Source organism: Acartia tonsa, chromosome 12 (assembly GCF_053477335.1).
Source record: "Acartia tonsa isolate MP-2025a chromosome 12, ASM5347733v1, whole genome shotgun sequence".
NCBI classification, from domain to species: Eukaryota; Metazoa; Arthropoda; class Copepoda; order Calanoida; family Acartiidae; genus Acartia; species Acartia tonsa.
Window position 1 is genome coordinate 43,797,084 of NC_137271.1, and position 23,378 is coordinate 43,820,461.

A 23,378-nucleotide genomic window follows, 5' to 3' on the forward strand; every position below is an offset into this window, starting at 1 on the left:
AACAATTAATAGTTATTTCTCGCATCGTATTATAAACGGCTTTCCGCGGATATAGAATGTACAATTATAAGATTAAAACTAGTTTTTTTAGCCCCGAGGTGCCGGAGGCACCGGCTAAAAAAACTGGTTTAAATCTTATGATTGTACATTTTTATATTCGTAGAAAGTTGGATATAATACGGTGCTAGACATAGTTTTTTCGTATCCTATCCACCGGATTCGAATGAATACGAGAAAACTTATTATCGACAGCCTTAAAAATTTTGACACGGCAGACAAAATCCTTATAATAAAGTAACATGATGTTTGTCTGTGTGTACCGAAGGATCTCATAGGTCCCGGAAAAGTTTATAACTATTTTGAGGGAGGGTACCACCACCCTCCCATGAGAAATCATAAAAAAATCTAAAAAAATAATATTTGAGAGACTTGAACAAAACATTGGTAGGTATCGTAGAGACTTGAACAAAAAAACATTTAAAGTGCCACTAGAGGCCTCTAGGGACGTAGCCGCTAGTATCTTTATAAAACCACAGCTTCGTTCAAACAGTAATACTTAACTAAAAATCAAAGCCACAGCTGCCAAAAAGGAGATTTTAGAAAAGCCGACTTTAAACTGCGCTACTGCCGAGCCTTGTGAAAACACTATCAAATTTTTTGCTCTGCTTGAAACTATTGTCAAAATATAATTAAACCAAGGGCAGAGTGGGAAAGGGATACATTAACTGAAGACAAAATATTTTGCAGCTAACTTTTACACTAGCCAAAATTAGTTAATGCTTAATCAATTTTAGGAACCAACAAAAAATGTGATTTCAACTGAAGAAAAATGTTTGAGGTTAATGTTTTTTTCAGTTGTCAAATCTCTGTCTTATTAATCACACAGACATATAAAACATTGAGAAAATCATTAAAATTATAACTCTGACAACTTTGAAAATAAGAATGAAAAAATTCATATAAAAAGCTTTAGAGCTTCAATTTAGAATAGCTTAATGGATATATTATTACTTGGATATTACACAAGATTTTCATGTACTCTAATAAAGTGAAACTTGTAGCTGGCTAAAATAACGATAACACCCCATCCCCTCCCCCTTCTACTGACCAATAAATGATGTCAATGTTAGCAACCTAAATTGACTACAACTTTTCACCTGTTATACTATCCACGTATTTTCTTTATCCAGTAAAGTTAGGATAGGCCTTTTCATTTTAATATAAGGGGAGCCCCATTTTTCCCATCCCATTTTTTTCTTACCCCCTTCCCTTCTACTATCCTGAAATTTATGACGTCACAACAGGACAATATTGGCTTTGTCAAATCGAAACTTTTAAAACTTCCATCCTTTTTCTGGTTGACAAAAAATCTTCCTATGGTATATCCCTGACTATTACAGCTTTCCATAAATAACTATAAATTACAATTATGAACATTAGGATGTGCCATTTCTTCCGCTAAAATACCATTTTAAATATCATCAATTTACAAATTAGCAAAAAATGTCCTTACTCTTTGCATTATTATTATATTGTTAAAAACGCCTCTAATCCAAATATCTTTAAAAGCAAAGCTTTTCTATAATTAGGGTAGGTCTGTCATGAACAGTTGAATTTTTTCGAGTTATCTGATATTTGAAAGAATGATACCTGATACCACAAGGTACAATGTTATGAGTGAAGCATCTATATAATCAAGTTAAACAAATATAAGTATATCCTAAAACAGTAACCTGTATTTAAGAAATTTTGCAACAAATTTACTTACAATTTTGTTTAGACTTATACATTAATATTCTGCTTATTCAGTTATGCCACTCTACAAATTTTAATGTCCTACCATTTCAGATCTTCGCTTTTATGGATTTAGATTTTTAAAAAAATAACGAGAATAAAAATGTCCAACGTAGCGTGGTTATAAATTTCAATAGACAAAAGTGTACAGACTTATCGATAGATATTAGTTATAGGGCAGCTATGCTACCTAAAAATCAGTCTAGCCATGAGATAGATAAAACTTGGTTGGCTGCCTTTGCAGTGCTAAAATACTTTGCATATAAACTCTTTTTTGTTTTGTATTCTGAATACAATTATAGACCAACACAAAACCTATAACTGCCAGTAGAATTAGTATTAAAATTAGACTGGTCAGAATAGAGGTTTGAGTCAGACATATTAAATCATTTGCATTGTTGCTTTCATAATTCATAAGGTCGTAGTCAATTTTTGCATTGATAGCAGTGTTTTTCCGATCGTCGTTGGCGGATTTTTTTAGGTTTGCATTAGTAGATTTATGCAGCTCAGTAATGTTCAAAGTGTCATCTATAACTTTGATGTGTTTAGCAAGTCTTTTCAGGGGAGCAATTGTTGTTTTTCCAGCATTTGTCTCGTGATTTGGGCCCTCATTTTCGTTGATAAAATGTATGCTTCGTTTGACTTTATTTTGAGCATTGTTTGGGCTTCGCATAATTTTTCTGAAAGTTATTTCATGCGGGAAGTTTAGGGGGGCGCTGCGACCGATTCTTGTCTGGCCCCTGCCCCTACGGCCGTCCCCGGGATCATAATGAAAGCTGTGGAAGGGGTGGTGGCGGGGATCTACACCCCCGTGGTGATGGTCGTGATGGTGGTCGTTTTTAGGCTCCTCTTTTCGCCCATCTCTGTTTTATTTATAGATATCAAAATTATGGGGTCAGGGAAAGAAAACAAAGTAGCGGGTTTCTTCGTATTTTCTTTGTAGCATTAGTTAGGTTAATGTTAATGATGGCCCCGCAGGGTTAGAAAATAGTCCAGCTTATGTTTATATCAAGAACAATTACTCAACTTAGTTATAGAAAAAATAGAAGATAGTTTTTCATACAATTATTACTAAAAATAAAAAATTGAATCAAATTTTTGTCTATTTTGTAAATAAATCACTTGAAATGTCAAATTCGAATGATTTTAAACAATCTTCAACTTGCCTGAAAATAGTGGCGTACTTACTGACCCCTAGTTATAGAAACGCTACTAAACAATTAACTTTGTATCTAAACAATTCCTAGGTTTCATGGGTGGTCGTTTGGCTGTAGTTTTCGGTCGTCGGGTAGTTTTAGCCGTTGTTGATGTAATTCTAACAGGAAACCTCGGCTGCCCAAAGATTTCGACACCTTCACATTTGGCATCCCGCGGATTTTGTCGGCAAAACTCGTCAATACACCGCGGGTCTGTCCGCAGGTTGGTAATGCAGTCTGGCGGACAGTTGTCGTGCACCGGGTTGCGGCTGCACGGACAACGTTTGTCTATACCTGTATTTCAGGATTTTTAAATGTTATCTTTAAAAAAATAATGTTTAAAAATATGACTACACTTTTTTGATTGCAGAAGATATTTGTTATTCAAAATTATATTTTTTACAAGTTTACTAGTTTAATTTCTAGTTAAAATCATACAAAATATAAAAGACATAAAAAAAATTTCATGGTCTAGACATTAATTAGTTTTCATTATGGCTTCGAAACCGATTAATATCCGCAAGATTAAAACCGGATCTCAGTCATATTGAAAAATCATGATATCGTATTACATCGATTATTAAAATTGAAATAAGATTTGGCCCCTCAGGGCTAACAAAACCGGTTTTAATCATATTCCGCGGAAAGCTGTCTATAATACGATGATATTATAAACTAAACCAAATCATATTAAGAAAGAAATCAAAAGAAAATTTTATCTTAAAATTTTGAAAATCCTTCAAAGACCTGTGTTTCTTTCACAATCGGGGGGACAGTTTTCATGCAGGGGATTATTTTCACAGGGACATCTAGGATCCTGGCCTGTTTTTAAAGAATATTGTTTTTAGTGGTGATACTCTATACATTGTTTGTCTGTCTGTTATTTCGTCCGTAATGAAATTATCATATTTCGCGAGGACAACTAAAATAAGGTGTTCCTTCAACTCCGCATTGTCTCACAAGTATTTTACACATTTGCTTGTGTTTTCAGACAAATATTAGTGAGAATCACAAACGAAGATAAGTGTCCCTAATGGTATTTTCTTATGTCAGGCTTATGTAAGCTTTTAGTTAAGTATACCTTTGGAGTTTCTTAGTTATTGTTAAGTATTCCTAAATGTAGTAATGTCAAGTAAGACTTAGGAAAGGTTTAAGGTACCTTATAAAGTTTACTAGGGGTTCCTATTTTGTTCTTAGTTACATTAAGCTATGTCAAGAAAAAGCAGGTTTGATGATATACGAGTACCTTTTGGGTTATGTCTTAAAACAGCCAATTGTTTTTCTAACTAAAATTTTGGAAAAATACTCCTATCTTTTTTAAGTTTTTGAGCACGGTTCCTTGTAAATTCCGCCACATATATCCTATCTGTGTTATAAATAATAGCAAGTAACCATCTAAGGCCTCTTTAAAGATATTTTTGATTTTTCTAATTATAAAGAATGGTTACTTAAAAATATTTTTATAGGGTGATTTTTTTAATAGAAAATATGGTAAATTAACCTCCCCCAATATATATAAAAAACACAAATCATATTCAAATATTGGAAATGGGCAGGTGTCCTAAACATTTGCAAATTTTTTTTTTCGTTAAAACGAATGAACAACAAAATATATGTGATCATTTCATTCTACATTTAAAGAGGCATAATTCAAAATTTATTACAATGAGTACACTTTTAGTTATCTATAATATTTCTTTTTTTCTATTTATGTAGACAAAAAAAACTTTGCTCTAATTAAGACTTGTCTTTCATATTTTTTTAAATTTTATTTCTTAATTATTTAATTAGGGTTACATAAAATTACTTAGGTATACTTAAAATATAAAAGGTATCTTATCTAGTTAAGTCAGGTAGAAAGCAAGTACACATTCTCATTCAATCCAGGAAGGGAGGGGTCATTGGGCTTTCTAAAATATTACATTAGTCCCCAAAGTTTTATTATAACGTTTTCTTATTCAATAGCTTAATAACTGTTGGGACTTTTTTCAAAATTTTAAGTGGTATGTTTATTAATCTTAATATCCAACCGTTTCAATAACTCATTGTACAGGACAATGACGTCCAAGCTTTTTTATGTTGGGGGGGGGGGAGGGGTGTAAAACTTAAAATGCAAAAATTTTGCCTAGGCATCCCCAAATTCAATTTGGACGGAATATCAATCTATCTACTATTGTCTTATCCCTTTATATCCCTGATTTCCTCTACTTACAAATGAAAGATATGTTCATATATGTTCCTTAATATACGCCAAAATTTAAAAATAAAGTAAAGTGTAAAAAATTCAAGGGCCATTAAAAAGAGATATAATAAAGGATGTCTAAAATATCTCGCTAGCTTCTGGAATAAATCGGTTTCTTTTCATGGAAGCTTCTTATATTTGTTATATTTGTAAAACAAGGAAACTGTTATTCTTGCTTTAAAAAAACTTTTTAAAATAAAACAAACTGTTTTCATGCGCAGTTCTTAGTCCAGACACACACAGACATACATTCTACCTTTCGGCTCTAAAGATACATAAACCCCTCTAAAGATAGTAGATTTATAAGAATTGCTTCAAAATATTTTGTAAGGGATAATTTTTTTTATTCGCAATTTGCTTAGCATGGTCCGAATCATGAATTATAATCAAATGGGCAGATGCTAAACATTTAAAAAACCTTTTTGGTTAAAATGTATAAACAACAAAAAAGATTATTAAGATTAAATTTTACAAAGAGACATATAAAAAAACTTATTACAATGAGTATAATACTATTAATTCATGATCTTTCTTAAATCATTTTTTTTTACTTTAGTAAACTTGAAAAATCTTTGGTCCATAAAACATTAATTTTATGATTTTTATTTTAATTTTAATTTACTTTATAAGGCTTACCTAAATTTTACATTTAGAAAGGCTACATACACTTTAGTTAAGCTTAGCCATACATATAAAACTAGGAAACGTTTTTATAAATAAGCCAAAACAAAATTTCTTAACTGCAATACACAATTTTCAAAATTTCAAAAATTCAAGGAAAACAGGTTCTCAAAGCTGCCTAAAGTTTCCATGCATAAAAAACTTCAGCATAAACTTTCTAAATTAACTTCATTATTTAACCAAAAAAATTCAAAATGAAGAAACGCTAGGAGAGGCTTACATAAAAAGATAGGGTATACTAAAAGGGTTCTTAATTGGAGAGAAAGCAGGTAGACAATAAAGAAAGGAAGGGGGGTAGACAAGGGTTACTTAGAAATTAATGTAAGTATAACTTTAAGGAAGGCTTACATAAAGAAATAGGTATACTTAAAGTGTTCTTAAATGGAGAGAAAGCAGAGCTGGATCTTTAAATCATTTCAATGATGCGCCAAATCGGGGTGAGCCAACTTTCCACCAATGAGAGCACAGCATTTTACGAAATGCCGCGCTGTGATTAGCTGAAATTTGGTGCACCATTGAAATGATTTAAAGATCCAGCTCAGGTAAAAATTCAAAAAGAAGAAATGTTAGGAGAGGGGAAGGGGGGTTGACAAGAAGTACTTACAAATTAATGTATGGTTTTCATGACAAGTACAACTTTACATAAAAAAAAGCAATCTTAAAGCCAAACAAATAGAATTTAATTGGTTATTTTTAAAAACAGCAAATTAATTGTTCTTTTAGCTTAAAAAATTTTTTTTTAAAAATTTTAGGACAAAATACAACTTTTTGGGAGGAATATTTTCCACCCCCCCCCCCCCCCCCCACAGAAAATGGGAGGTAGGTCACAAACTCCCAAAATGCTAACTTTTTTGTTTATGGTCGGAATTAAAAAATCTTTTCAAAAAACCTTAGAGTAGAGTTCAAAAGGTTTTTTTCAACTCCTAGTTATATGCCGTAGCCATATTTAAAAACACCTAAATTTATTGGGGGGAAGGTGGGGAGGGGGGGTTTACATCCCCTCCCCCCCATTTGGACGTCCCAGCTCACAGACAAACATCCTATTTTTGTTATTTAAAATAGCAGCTACCCCTCAAACTTAAAAGTTATTAGATTCACAAAGAAAGGTTAAAAAAACAGGCATCCAAAGGGATAAGACAAAAGCCAATAAATTGATGTGCAACCCCAATAATGATACACAAAAATACCCCTACTGTAAATTAAAATTTATGGTTGAAACGTTTTAACAATCAACTTAATGAAACAACCAATCAAATTTTACTAGTCCCAAAAGTTATTAAGCCAACGAATAAGAAAACATTATTTTAAAATGTTGGGGACAAATGAAATAAATCAGAGCTGGATCTTTAAATCATTTCAATGGTGCGCTAAACCACCCCGTGCACCATTGAAATGATTTAAAGATCAAGCTCAGGTATAAAGTTAGCAGGGATAAGACAAAAGCCAGTAGACTAATGTACAGCCCCAATGATGATACACAAAAATACACCTACTGTAAATTAAAATTGAGTGTTGAAACGTTTGAACACTCAACTTAATGAAACAACCAATCAAATTTTCAAAATGTTGTTATTCCAACAAATAAGAAATTGTTATTTTGAAATGTTGGGGACAAATGTAATAAAGCTGAAAACCATGTTTGTGATTTAAAAAAAATTAATTTCGTTATTGGTATAAGCTAGTAATAAATAGCCCATTGTCCCCTCTTTCTCTATTAAAATAAAACATGTGATGTTTTATTAGCAATTTTCTTAGCATAGTAAAAAAAGTTTTCAGTGTTCTTTTCCCTAAATCAACAATTAATAATAGATAGGCGAAGCATTGCCAAAAAATACTTTAATCAAAAATAAGTCATTTAAAGCTGTCATTCAAGTTTTGAAGAAATAAAGGAACACCAATAAAGAAATTATCAAGTAAGAATTATTAAAAGGTATAATATAGATACATACTCCCAAATTCAGCCAATAGGAATACAGGGGAGGATCAATCTGCCATATATTGGTTAGAAAGTAAACAGAATTTGGTTAGAAAGAGCAATTATCCTTTCATATCATTCGCAAAATGAATCAGCTATAAATAGTCTTTCTTAGGATAAGCCTTTGCTTAGGTTAATCATATGGTTAAAAAATTTCTTCCCTCACATGATGTAAAGCATACAACATAACATATATAAGAAATCATCTTTAAATAGTTAACTTTTTTGGGATAAAGATAACTCTTTGGAAATTCCTTATTAAGTTGGGCCCGATTTACCATCTAGATCTACTATATCTATTGGTTCATTATACTATACTTTTGTACTTTCTCTGTAGAATATTTTTTAAAGGTTATTATCTAAAACAGCTAATTGTTCTTTTAGCTTAAAAATTAAAAAAAAGTATTATAGCCTTCATTAGTTTTTAAGAAGTCCCACACACACAGACACACATCCTGTTTTTGTTATACATGATAGCTACAACCCCTCTAATATTTAAAGATGTTAGATTTTTAAGTTAGGTTAAAAAAAGTTTTTTAAAATCGAAGCTTTTCTATAATTAGGGTCGGTCCGTCCGTACGTTCGTCACAGAGAGTTAGCTCTTTTCGTTAGTTTAAACAGGTTAGAATTGTCCTATCGATTCCAAACTTTGCATGATGATTCCTGTAGTAGTTAGGTACAATTTAGAAACTCTATAATCAATACCAGAATGTCCGTACGTCCATTTGAAACATGTCGCTTTTTTAACTTTTTTGACAACAAATTTTTGTATATTAAAATTATCCGATTCTTCAGATTTTTTTGAAAACTGATTTCTTATGCAACAAGGTAAAATGTTATAAGTAAAGCATCTCTATAAACAAGTCCCAAAAATGTTAGTATGTCCTTAAACAGTATCATCCATTTAGGCAGTTTGCAACAAATTTACTTACAATATTCTTTGTACTGATGCATTAATATTCTGCTAATTAAGTTCTGACAATCTACAAGTGTCAAAGTTTGTTTGTCCTTCCATTTCAGAGCTTCGCTTTTATGGATGTTGTCATCCTTGTTATATAGTGATTTCTTACCTTGGTATAGGCACCATGTGAAATATAGGTAAAACACATGACACATAATCGAATATTAGAAATAAGCAAGTGTTGAATCTATGTACTTTTTTGTTAAAATGAATGAACATCTATATAGATGTTAAAATTAAAATCTACAAAGAGTCACATATTATCAAATTTGATATGTTTGTTACAAAGAGTAGCTTTTATTTCTATAAGATCTTGCCTTATAATTTTTTTCTATTGTAGTAAAATTAAAAATAATCCACACAAAGTCAACATCAAATTGTCTGCATATGAAAGAATTTTAATTCTTATTATTTTAAAATTAATTAAGGTAACCTTTATTTTTCATAAGTAAGGCTTGGAGAAGTGGATCAAAAGGGTTGATATATGAGTTAGGGGCATTGAAAAGGGGGAGGGGATTAGACTAGCTTTACATAAAGAGTTAGGTATAGCTAAAGGGTACTTAATTGGAAAGAAAGCAGGTAGAGGAGAGAAGAGAGGGGAAGGGGGGGGGGGTTGATAAAGGTTACTTAGGAAACTTATGTAAGGTTTTTAGTAAAACTTTAAGGTAGGCTTACATTAAAAGTTAGGGACACCTAAATAAATTAAGGTATTCTTAAAGGTATGAGAAAGCAGGTAATTTTTCTTTCTTCTCTAACTTGTTTTAAAACACCTTTGACAACCAATGAATAGATATTTAAGATCTAGATGGTCTATCTGGCATCAAATTCTGTTATACATATAAAGCGGTTCCTATAAGACAAACCCCTATGTTAATTTTTCAACTTTTTTATTTCATGGGTGGGTGATCTCCAACACCACCTTAAATTTTTTAAAAAATACTTTTCTTTTATTTTATATTTTTTGGGGGTTTTTAAAATTTTTCTTCCATGAAATGGGGTGACTTCCCACACCCCCCGGTACAAATATTTTTTCTTCCACTTTTAATTTTTCTGGGGATGGGGTGACCCTCTTAAAAAATGTTTTGTCTTCAATTTCAAATTAATTTTTTTTTTGGAAAAGGGGTGACCTTCCACACTCACTAAAAAGATTTTTCTTGTCAAAGGGGGAAAAAATGGCGTGCGAAGCATGCCGCAAATTTTTTTTAACCTCCTTAAAATTTTTACCCTGGGGGTAAAATTTGCTTGGGGGGGTAATTACCCCAACTGAAATCTGTTTGCAGGGGTAAATTTTGTTTACCCCCCCCCCAAATTTACTCCTGGGGTAAAATTTTTTGGGGGGTAATTTAAATTTTATTAAATCTTTAGTACTAAAAATGCACTGGAAGCGCGCCAAAAATTTTTTTGTTAGAGATTTTTTATTTTGGGGGGGGGGGTATTTATCCCTCCTCAAATTGTTTGAGGGGGTTAATCCCCACTTCACCCCCTCTTTGGACATCTATGCCTGGAGGATCAGGACCTTCAGAATTATACATGGAACCTGAAATTGACTTGTATACCTATATTTCTTACTAGCGGCTATGCCCCTAGAGGCCTCTAGGGGCACTTGAGGAGGGGGAGTCAAATTTGATTACCCAATATCTTATTTTAGATTTTATAAGAAAAAGTAAAAAAAAATTTTGTTGGGTAGAAAAATTTTTTTTGGGGGGGTTTGCCTAGATATACCACACTTTTCTGGGATCTTGCTGTGTCAAGTATCAACTGTTGGGAATATCAAAGGATGACTCCATGCAAAATTTGAGCCGGATCCGGCCAAAACCGGCCGTGAATTTTATGAAAAACCGGTTTTTTCCCGGTTTTTAGTGGGTATCTGTAAATCGATTCAGCTGGAGCAAAACCGGTTGGAGGTACAAAAAATTTTACATCCCGGATTGGATGAAGCACGACGTCGCTGCGCGCCGTCTAAAATCGCTGGTCGGCTCATTTTGGCCCCTCAAACCCTCACCTCGTGCCATTTTTCTGTGTAAAGATTATAATTATAATCTTTTGCGTAAGTCTGATTTTTTTCCCTAGACCTCTCAAATAACCAGACTTAGATTGGGCAAAAGGTCCCGTGAGATTATCTCAAACCGTTTGGGCGTGACGGCCCAAAAACCGCAAAAAATGGCCTAAAAATTGACCGGCCTGTCATTTCATCAAAGAAATCCATCAAAAAATCACAATTTGAAATTTTAATTAATTAATAACTTTTTTCTCATAAGAGATAATGACACAAGACTTTCACTTGGTGAAAATTCAGCATTGTGGGCCGCCTAGACTTTATATTTGGTGACCCTGGGGTGACGGGTTCAGTGCCCCCCACACCCCCGAAGTGGGCATACTTTTGAAAATCACGTTTTTTCAGTTTTTTCCCTTAAAGGAGGGGAAGGAGTCGTTTTAGAGACTTCAAGCATTTTTTTGATGTTGAACAACTTTTTGAGGCGGACATTTCTTTATTCATGTTTCATTTGCCTCCGGCTGACCGTTTAGCCGTTATTTGCCGCCGAAGGCGTGATTTTTGGCGATTTTTGCCGTTTCCTAGGTTTTAATGGACATTTAGGAGGGGAAAGAGTTGTTCAATCAAGTTGATGATGAAGTACATTTTTGTAGGCAATTGCATTGGCTAAATTTCATGTGATGTAAAATTTTTTGTACCTCCAACCGGTTTTGCTCCAGCTGAATCGATTTACAGATACCCAATAAAAACCGGAAAAAACCGGTTTTTCATAAAATTCACGGCCGGTTTTGGCCGGATCCGGCTCAAATTTTGCATGAAGTTATCCTTTGATATTCCCAACAGTTGATACTTGACACAGCAAGATCCCAGAAAAGTGTGGTATATCTAGGGGTGCCCCCCCATCATCATTTTTAATTTTAGTTAAAAAATTTTAAAAAAAATTGTGGGGGGGGGTATTTTTCATTTTTGGGGGCGTTGGGGTTATCCCACCCCCCAAGAAAATAGTTATAAACCTTCCCGGGACTTATGAGAAGCTACCTTGTTAAGGAGAACCCAATCGGTTCAGCGGTTAGCGAGATCCTTCCGTACAGATACACAGACAGACACACAAACTTCCTGTTACTTTAGTATAAGGATGAGGATGTACTACTACAGGTTTGGGGGGATGTTTTATGGGGTTCAGGAAACCCTCCCCCAAATAAAATAAAATGGAGGGGATGAAAAATATATCTCACAAAAAGCTGTATTTTGTCCAAAGTTTTTTTTTATGTTTTTTTTGGTGATCCCCCCCCCCCCCCCTAAGTAAAAAAGGATGTAAAAACAAAGGTTGTTGAATAAAAGTGTGGAGGAAGCGAAAATTCATTATCAAATAGGGGACATGCACAATTTTTTTTAGCCCTCTAGCTTTAATAGGAGCTGAGATAATGGGGGGGGGGGGCATTGAACTACTGATAAAGGTGCGGCAAGGGGCCCAACTGTTAAGGGTTAAGTCTCACAAATTATGGATCCCAATTGACCATCTAGTTCTATTATATCTATTGGTTAATTATACTGTAGTACTGCTGTACTTCCTTATTATTTTTTTGGTTATTTTTAAAAACAGCAAATCGTTCTTTTAGCTTGAATTAAAAAAAAATATTATGGCCTTAAATAGCTTCAAAGTTTCTATTTAATTCCCATGCACACACAGACATACATCCTATATTTGTTATACATAATTGCGGCTACTTTTCTAAACTTTAAAGATGTAAGATTTATAAAGAAAGATTTTAATTTTTTTTTTGTACAGAGTGATTTCTTTGCTTGGTATACAGGCACTACATGAAATATAGATAAATCACATGACTCATAATCAAATATTTGAAATGGAAAAAGTGCTGAATCTTTGATCCTTTTTTGTTAAATTGAATGAACAACTATGGCGACGTGAAAATTAAATTCTACAAAGAGTTATATTTAAAACTTATTACAAAGAGTATGCTTTTAGCTCTATATGAATCTATAAGATTTTTTTCTATTGTATTAAAGTTTAATTTAATCCACAAAATTTTTTGTTAAAAAAATATATCAAATTGTTAAGCTAAGAAACAATTTTATTCATTATTTTTTTTTAATAAATTAACGACACCCTTAGGTAAACCTAGGTGGAGAATTATATGAAAAGGGAGGATTTATAAGGCTGGGGCATCATAAAGGGAGAGGGGTTTATGATAGGGATTCCTAAATCTTTTACTTAAAAGATAGGAAGAGTTTTTATTAATCAGCTAAAAAATCTCTTAATTAGTAAAAACAAGATTAAGATTAAGGGAAAAAATGTAGAAAACTTAAAATAGAATATACAGCCTCATGATAATTTTTAACGCCTCTAAGTCTAATGAAACTTTTCTTATATAACCCCAATTGAAAGAACACTAAGGGACGGGGGGGGGGGGAATGGTGAGTGTTATGGCAGCTATTCATTGGGGGGGAATCGTTTGAAAAGGGTAGATGTGGAGGGGGGGCTGGCAAAGGAAGACAACTTAGAGTACCTTATATTGATATGATAGGTTTATGTAAGGCTAAAGTATTCCTATCAAAATCTTTACCTAAGCTTGACATTACTAAATTTAAGGGTAGACTATCTCCCCTAAACTAAAGTAAGGCTAAAGATACCCTTATTTTTAAGGGGTCCCTAATAAACCGTTTGTGATTAGCTTTATTGTCCTGTTGTGACATCATAAATTTCGGGATAGGAGAAGGTAAGGGGGGGAAGAAAATCTCTTTAAAGGAGATAGGTGAAATGGGGTTCTCCTTTCCCTTTCCCGAAATTTATGACGTCATAACAGGACAATATAGGCTTTGTCTGTTTTCACATTAGAAAATAAATGATGGGGAGTAAATATTTTAGGTAGTCTTTTGTTATTGTAATGATATACTGTTCAATTGAATTGAAGATATTAAACTAAAAATATATTAATTTTATCCATCCAAAAAGAAAAAGTTTGAAATAAATTATTATAATATTAATAAGAATATACTTAGAAAGATAGAAAGCTTAAAATACAGATCATTTTACAGTCGGAACTGTTTTCAAAACCGATTAATATCCGCTGGAATAGAAATTGTTCTAAGCCATACTGAAATATCATGTATAGCATCGTTTTACAGACAATTTTCAACGAATTTAAAACTAAAAATCATAAAAATATTAGGGGTTGATTATAATCATGTTTATTTATAATATTCTTTGCCTGTATAAACATCACAATTTGGGGGACAATTTTTATGCAGCGGAAACTCAGAACAAGGACAACGCTTGTCTTTACCAGCGTAGCTTTCACAGTTGGGCGGGCAGGAGGGATGCAGGGGGTATGCAGAACAAGGACAGCGCGGGTCTTGACCGGCGTAGATTTTACAATTGGCCGGGCACATTTTGTGGAAGGGAACCTTTTTTTATCCATCATTTATTTATATTGATTCATAGTACACCATTACTTTAGTAAAAAAGTTCAAATTGTGAATTGTTAAAAAAATTAATTACAATTTTTAATAGCAAACCTACCCTGTAGTTCAAATTGTCTGTCTGTCAGTCCATCAGTCAGTCAGTTTTTAATGCTATAGGGGAAATGTGAAACAACTAAAATTTTCAGTTAAGATTCTTATGACAAATGAGCTGAACATCTATAAGTCACTTTGTCCGTTTGTACCTTCTGTGATCTTTTTAATGGGGTCTGCTACTTATGGATATTGTCATTCTTGTCGAGGCACTAATTTAGATGGAAGGGATGGAGAATTATTGGGTATAATCCCTTTCGTGAGAACGCCTGATAAGGGGCGTTTCGTCGTATTTTCACAATAGCTTTTAATAGGTTATTTTGGGTTAGGTTAGGTTAAGTTAGGTAAGGTGATTGCCCGAAATATCTAAAACGTATAAGTAAATCATAATGGAAGTTGCCTTGGCGCAGTCTGGCTTGGGACAACGAGGGTCTGGGGGGTCAACATCACATTGTGGTGGACAATTTGGGTGGCGGGGTTTGGCTGAACAGGGGCACCGAGAATCTGTACCTAGTGTTACAGATATTGTGATACATAAATGGAAAAGATATCCCCAAATTGTTATTTTTGGAAAGCCTGAAAAGTCTTGTTTTATGCATAATGTTTAATTTTGATTATTTTTTTAATCTTACTTTAGAAAACGTATATATTCAGAAAGACAGACATACTGACAAACATTTAGAAAGACAGAAGTTTACTTAAATACAGCTAGGGTTGATTTAAAGACAATTTTCAACACCATTAAATGACTGGAAAATTATTTATTTGTTTATTTTTTTTTCTCATTCACAATTGCAACCTGTGTATTTGTTACAATCCGGAGGACACTCTGGGTGTAAGGGCTCCAGCTGGCAGTCTGGCCGGCACCTTGCGTCCTCCTTCCCATACCTGGCACCATATGACATTTTAGCATTTTTTAGGGCAGTTTCCTTCCAATACTTAGCGAGAACAGGGCACACAGTACCCCACCCTCCTCTCAAATGTTGGAGCAAATTTAAAATAAGGGTAGGTATTTTTTCGAAGGTTATAATGGCATAAGGAAAAACTATCATACCTTTATTTTTTAAATAAGGGGGTTATGTCCTCACTTGGCACTTTAAGGGAACAAAAAAAATAACAATATCCATTTATCAATGCATTTTTATTGGGGTTTTTTAAAAGTTTAGTATAAAAGAGGCTTCAAAACGAGTAAAATTGTATTTGAAATAAATTTGTATAAGATTCTTTTTGAAGTTTGGCAATATTACAACCATATGAATGAATCAGTTGTAAAAATGCCATATTCCCACACCTAGCACAGTCTGGTGGACAATTGTCGCTGAACGGATTCTCTGAACAAGGACAACGTGGATCTTTACCAGCGAAAACAGTACAATTTGCCGGGCACTTGGCGTGAAATGGGGTTTCGCTACAATCAGGCGGACAACGGGGGTCAATTTCAGCCGCCTTTGGGATGTTACAAATCGCCGGACAGCCGGGATGTGTCGGCCGATCGCTGCATGGGCATCGCTCGTCCTTTCCGGTGAATGTATCACAATCGGCCGGACATTTGGGGTGGAGCGGCATTTTGTTGCAGTCCACTGGACAGCGGGGGTCGATACCGCTGTATGCCTCACAATCAGGCGGACACCCAAGATTGAAGGGGTCTATGTCGCAGTCGGGCTGACAGCGAGGGTCAAGGGAAGCATACCTGATTAGTTCATTTGTAGGGTTCATAACTTATTTATAAATCAGCTAGAAGTATTGATTATAATAAATCAAGTAAGACTTCGTAAACGGCTACACAAATTGTTCCCAGTTTCCCAAAGGTTTAGTATTGTTAGTGGACAAATTTTAACATATTTTTCAGAAAAGGTTAAGCAATCAAAAAATAGCTCTTCCTAAAATAAATGAGGCTGGGAGAAACACCGCCTCTCAGGACAAAGCCCATAGAATCTTGGGGCGAGGTGAGTAGTAAATAATTCATAAACATAAATTTCTTATTCGAAACTAAATCATGTCAATGTTTAGCTTAATGCTATTTCTAATTCTCATATTGATCAGGGATCTTAAGGGATAAGACAATGAACACTAAATTTACGTTATTGTCCAATGATGATAAACAAAATCATTAAGAGTAAAATTTAGACACCGCAAGTTTATACCAACCAATCAATAATAAATAAAAGTACCCAATAAGCCAATAAATAAGAGAACAAGTTTGATTTACAGTCCAATGTGCCCTTCCTCCTTCATATTTATTAAAGCACTGCTGCTCCATTATTGACTACTAGCGGCTTCGCCCCTAGCCTCTAGGGGCTTTGCCCCAAGAGGTATTTAAAAAAATTGGAGCTGCCCAAGTATCAATTTCAAAATTTTCGGGGGAAAAAATTTAATCTGCCCCAGTATCAAATTCAAAATTTAAAACAAATGGGGGGGGGATTTTTTTGTTTTTTTGGGGGGGGTTAGGGGTGTCCCACCCCCAAAGACACTAGCTTAATACCACCACAGGACCAATAGGTATATACCCTAAAGAGTAGAATCCGATCGGTTCAGCGGTTACCGAGATCTTAAGGGACAGACGGACGAAGGACAGAGAGACAGACAGACGGACGGACGGACAGACAGACGGACAGACATTAAGCTACTTTGTATTATAGATTATGAACCATATAAACCTGAGACAATCAGCTGGACAATTCTCTTGAAAAGGATCGTTTTCACAATCACTCTCTTCCTCCTTTAAGTTATTAATAAACAGTAAATTTAATCTTTAAAACTTTATTAAATAAAATTTTTATAATATCTTATAAGATCTTATTTTAAATATAAGTATAATATAGCCAGAAGAAAAAATACTTAGAAACTGATTTAATAGCCCCAAGCTTTCAGCCCCTCGGGGCTTACAAAAATGGGTTTTCATATTATATTTTTTTTTAATATCGCGGAAAGCTGTCTATTATACGATGCGATAAATAACTATTTTGTTATAGCATGTCCATAATATAAAAATTACATTTATATAAATAAGATATTACATTAATACAAAAAGCATAATGAGTCTTAAATGATTTTTGGAGGGAATATATAAAGATCGTCAATTCAATTGTGTTATCCCCCCCCCCCCCCCCAACGACAGCTGAAATTTAAGTATAGGTTTCGTGATTTTTATCCGAATTAATTTCGTTGTTGGTATAAGTTGCATAAATACCCAAGGCAGCGTATTTTAAATGAAGAATAAATATTAAATTTTTGAGGGTTGAAATGATTTAAATAAAATTATGAGCATAAATTTGCCGTGACAAGTTTAATATTAACTTTCCTGTAATTGTTTGGGCTGCCTGCATCTTGGGTCAATCCTGGCGATTTCTGGATCCTGCCAGCAAAGGTTTTATTTATTTTAGGTAAAAAATTTATCTCTATCAAGATTGGTATAATAAAAGAATTTTTTTGTAAGTGTCATAAATTGTATGAAGATTACTTAATTAACCTTTATATATTTTAATAATTTCTTATCTTAGAAATAGTAAGGAGTTTGCATGTTAAGATTTCGTACTTTTCGTAAGGTATGTTGCAATATATATGCATTTTCTCATTTTTTTTTACACAAAAGCCTCTTATCTACCCTCAGGTATCAATTTTTGTCAATAATAAAGTAAATGGTTTGGGTAGTGGTTATGCTTTAAATAGTAAAACACGGGGATTTCTTGAATCTTTCAACATAATTATAACCATGTTGGGTCAACCTATTAGAAATATCTTATAGTTCATTCATTGAATCATAGACAGGCTTTAAACATGTTACCATTTTTAATCTAGAAATGAGGAACTATACTAAAAATTAAATTTAAAATCATTTTAAAAAGTAAGAAAAACCTGCCTGACATGAAATCGGACCTCCAAACAGCTCGACGCCCTCAAAAAACGGCTCCGTAGTTGTTTCCAGCCGCGGCTGTGCCAATATTTTCGCCAATTCTTGCTCTTGTCTATTTTCCGTACATTTGTTTTGGCAGCCGCCTTTGCATATTTCAACTTCGCAAGTCGTAAAAACGTCGAAAACGTCTGGAAATTTGAATGCTGACAAGTAGGCATACGCTACAAGTTTACTGCCGTAACTTGCGTTGTCAACATTTTGTGTCTGCTCGCGTTTTTGATAGAATCCTGAGTAATTTTGAGTGTCAGATTTATTTTAGTAGCGCATCCTTTTCTAAATCATTATGTACGTCTGTCTGTGTATTATAAGTTACTAGCGGCTGAGGCCCTAGTATCTAGGGGACCTATATTTAAAAAGGGGTTTATAATAGGCAGAAAAATAGCTTAAAACCATTGAATAATTATATTTAAAAATGAAATAGCCCAAAACCATCCAGGGACCTAAGTGAGGAGAACTCTGTCTAGTATTTATTTAGATGTTAAGCTGCAGTCAAATAAAAACCGCGTATAGTCCCCTTCGTGGCAACATACCTTAAGGGGCGATTCTTCGTATTTTTTACATTAGCTTTTCTCCTATTTCTAGCACCTGCGGGGGGCTCTAACCCTGTGGGAAAATCACCTAACCCAATATAACCTAACCTAACCTAAAATAACCTTTAAAAAGCCATTTTAAAAATACTACGAATCGCCCCTTAAGGGGCGTTGCCACGAAAGGGACTATTCCAAAAAAAACCTTACTACTTTATATATTAGGATAGGATATAAATCTGACACAGCCCTAATGTGCATATTAACAAGAATAAGTATTTAGCAAAACAAATAGTAGAACAGGACAAAAAAGATTTAAATGAAGTAATTTCAATTTAAAAGATAGAAATATTGAACCTAAAAAACTAGCTTGTCTCTATCCTCTCCAATATTGTACAGTAAAAATCTACAAATTACTTCCTTTAATAAAATATGGTCAATATTATATTATTCAATGAAATACTGAATACTATATAAATATTTTGTCTCAATTGATAGAAAAAAATCATATTTATAATCTTTATTCAAATCTTTGTCTGTCTAGCTCACCAATTTGGAAGTAGTTTATTGTGCCTATACAAAAATGATACGATACAAATGACCAATTATAGGCCAGTATACATGTTACCATTATGTTACATGTTATTATGAGACAAAATAGAAAATAAGAGAAAGAGATACTTTTTCGTTTGGATGTTTACCAATTTAGGTTACGATAGATTGTCTTAAATCGGGGACTGGGTAGACCCGCAGTGGTAACGTATAGGAATAAAGTACCCGCCCCATTATTTTTAATTTATTTTACATTAAGGGGGGGGGGGACAAATTCAGTGCTTGACAATCACTTTGAGTTAAAGCCCCAGAAGCCTTATCCCTGTTTTTGAATATGCACAAATTGACATGTTTCCCCATACCTTGCAGCAGTTTCTTGTTAAGGACACATCCTGCTTCATCTGTCAGTTGGAGTTTCACTGTCTCAGAACTGTCATAAGCATCACTGGAGTACGCATAACAATCCTACATTTTTTATTCATACCCTTCATATTTAATTGAAGAAGAAAATAATTGATAAACAACTTTAAAATGACACATATATGAATAATTTATATTTTCTTTAATGGGTATTTTCCCATTTAAGTACTTTTAAACTTTTACCCCACCCCCCTTTCCCCCGTTTATATTTCAAATAAAATGAAAATAAGACGGGTAGTGTTAAGTTTGTTTAGGATAGGTTATATTGGGTAGTGAGTAGCCTCGCAAATATATGCTCTGTAGGTTTAGGGGTTAGGCATTTGAAAGAAAAGTACTAAAATAATGGATCAAGGGGTTTTAGTGAACTAAAGTGTCTGACTCTGATTATGACGTAAAAAAATAGCCAATGAGAGGAAACTATAAATTTTACCATTGGTCAATTACAGTGTATAATGGACTCTCATTGGCTAATTTTTTTTACGTCATAATCAGAGTCAGAGTACACTTTTACTAGGTTCGGTTTTAGTGCTCTGCAGACAATTTGAGGGAAAGCATCATTTTATGTATTCTTGTCCCTGTTGCTAGTTTTGAATGAGAATGAGAGATGTTATCAGTGACATGGTACAAATTATGCATTTATTTCATCTTTCTCAATTATAATAACTTCCCACTTAGATAATTCCTAGAAAAATTACTGCTTCATTATTCTTGGTTTTATGACAGTTTTATCGTCAATTTAATCAAACTTAAGCTAGGGGCTTTTAGAAAATATCTATTAATTGATGTATAATGCTTTTTTCAATTGGGTGCTAGATGGGGAGTAAAGGGAGTACCTTTATAATAAAGATAACAAAAAAATTGAGGGGGGGAAATCTTTCTTTTATGGGAGCTGTTTACAAGATCTTTCTGGACAAAAATACAACTACATATTAATCATTTTAAGCGATATTTAAAACTTCTACATTATTTAAGGATCATATACAGCATGACCCTCGAAAAAGTAATTTTAAGCATCTGCAGCCCTTATTTCTCAATGAATTATAAAAAAATGCATATGTCCTTGTTCTCCATAGTATTCCACATAAGTAGATATAAAAATATTTTTTTTACCTCCATTAAAACCGGAGATTTTTAGAGCTAAAGTTTTGAAAAAGTGACTGAGGAAAAAGTAACTTTTAACATGAAACGACTTTTTTAGCAAAATTAAGGTAGAAATCCTTTTATTTTTGTTACTAGCAGAAACTTTATACAAAAATGAAATAAAAAATTTAGTTTTTGAGTAAAAAGCATTTTTTTACACATATTTTTTTAGTCTTTTTAGTTTAATGATATTTTGAAAAACTTAATTGTTAGGCAAAATTTTTTAAGATTAAAAAACTAAATAAATCTTTATGAATATAGCAGGAAAATTGTTTTTGTTTCACAATCCTAACTTTAATAACAAAAAAGTTATGAAGAAAATAAAATTAAAACATAATGATTTTTTTGTCTAAAAAGCTTAATTAACCCCCTATTAAATTATTGAGATGTCAGAAAAGTAGGCGGAGCAACTGTCATAATTAATCCTTTTCTCAATTAAGGGTTAATAAATAACCTAAAATTTGCAAATAATCAATTCATTCAGTAGTATTTTTTGCCATTAAAAATTTTTATTTTTTGGTGGAATAAAAAAGAAATAATTAGTTAACTTGTTTTTCTTTGTGTCTCATTATTCAGTTGCCAGAAAAACATAATATAACCATCCAAAAAATAAGAGAAACAAAAAAAAATTCTTTTTCTCAGTCACTTTTTCAAAACTTTAGCTCTAAAAATCTCCGGTGTTAATGGAGGTAAAAAAAAATATTTTTATATCTACTTATGTGGAATACTATGGAGAACAAGGACATATGCATTTTTTTATAATTCATTGAGAAATAAGGGCTGCAGATGCTTAAAAATACTTTTTCGAGGGTCATGCTGTAGTAAACAGAGGTAAATTCTTAAAAACTTTTTGGCTTACTGCCTTACTAAAATCAGTAAAGCTTGTGAAAAATCCTCTAAAATCGCATAAAAAATCTACAAAAATTAAAACAAAATCTTATGTTAATAACCCTTTTATGATTTTATTAAATTTTTGTAGATTTTTATGCGATTTTGGAGGATTTTCACAAAAAAAAATTAGCGAGCCTCACTTATTTTTGTGAGGCAGTGAGTTAAAAAGTGTTTTAAGACTCCAACTCTGTCTAAATTTTAAATATAAAGGGTATAAATGAACCTTAACATGCATATCATACATTTCTTTATCGTCTTCCATATAAACAATTAGAGATAGAGGCTCTCCTATCTTTACAGCTTCATCAATATCCGTAGAGTCAGGATATTTGCCAACCTGCAGGTCCATAAAACATTCCACCGAATCCCCTTCAAATTTAACCTCCTCAACATTCAGCATATCAACCTCAAAGGGGGAAAATTTGACCTGTTTCTCAACATATTCCACCCATTCGCATTTGATATTCCTGGCCGTGTCCCAAATCTCCTGTACGGCCGGATCCATTTGAACTATAATTGTGTTTGAAAATCCTGTCTTGAGCTCTGACGAGCCTAGCAATTGTTCTTCATAAGTTTCTGTGCCACAAGAGTTCATTGAGATTTGCATTTGTGTGCTTGTAACACCTTGCCCTTCCTCAAGATATCTACAATTTCGTACATTTTTTTCATATTTAGATTTGCGCATTTTGAAGCAAAGCACAGACATGCACCTCTAGATCACCTAAAGCTTCTAAATTCCTATGGCTTGAAGTATTTCATGGTTATTTGGCATTTTATTAATATCTATCTCATGGCTAGTTCTAGTATAAGCTAAGCAAAAATTACCACTGAACATAAAATGAATAAATTAGGGTTGGGCCGGATACCGGATATCCGGCATCCATCTGGATATCTGGCCAACGTTAAATATCTGACAAGTTACCGGATATCCGGTATAAGAAATCAGTCGGATATCCGGATAGTTTCAATATCCGGTATCCAGCCGGATATTTAAAAAGGCCGGATATCCTGCCCAACCCTAGAATAAAAATAATTTTGTTAGTAACTATTTCTAGAAAGCAATACTTTCTTGAAGTAAATAATTAAGAAGGAATAAACATGACAACATCTAAATTATTTAAATTTCATAAACTTTTAAGTTATTTTGATAATCATGGTTTACACTTTAAAGAGAAAATGGCTTAAAACCTCCCAAGGATCATATGTTTATTTCATAAAATGGTAAACCCAATCTGTTCAGTCGTTAGTGATATCTACAGAAAACTTTATTTATAGTTTTTTTTTACTTTACTTTAAGAAGAAAGATTTATTTTTCATCAATGGGATTTTATTCCTGCATCCCCAAATACAATGAGACTTTTATAACCCAACAAAAATCAACCTATGGACAGTGACACTATTCTCAAAATCAGATCATAGAACGTAGGCAATAGACGATATATATTAATGTATTCTCTAAATTAGGGTAAACAAAATTACCCATTCTGGAGATTACAATTTGTGATGAAAAAGTTTGTATCAACTGATCAAGATGTAACTTAAGTCCCCAAAGTTTTCAA

At 33.2% G+C, this 23,378-nt stretch overlaps 2 protein-coding genes across 2 annotated transcripts in view; both read right to left on the bottom strand.

Moving 5' to 3' along the window:
- LOC145333365 (cuticlin-1-like) overlaps positions 1-23,378 on the bottom strand; it is a 106,434-nt gene that overhangs the window by 18,010 nt on the left and 65,046 nt on the right. The gene's annotated exons all lie outside the window — the stretch shown is intronic.
- Positions 14,053-22,414, bottom strand: LOC145334397 (uncharacterized). The gene is made up of 9 exons (XM_080179851.1): positions 22,043-22,414; positions 19,731-19,833; positions 18,236-18,516; positions 17,697-17,731; positions 17,034-17,126; positions 15,668-16,066; positions 15,176-15,264; positions 14,777-14,886; positions 14,053-14,268 (listed from the first exon to the last, which is right to left on the bottom strand). Exons 1-9 carry the CDS (start codon positions 22,412-22,414, stop codon positions 14,053-14,055), a joined length of 1,698 nt encoding a protein of 565 aa, XP_080035977.1.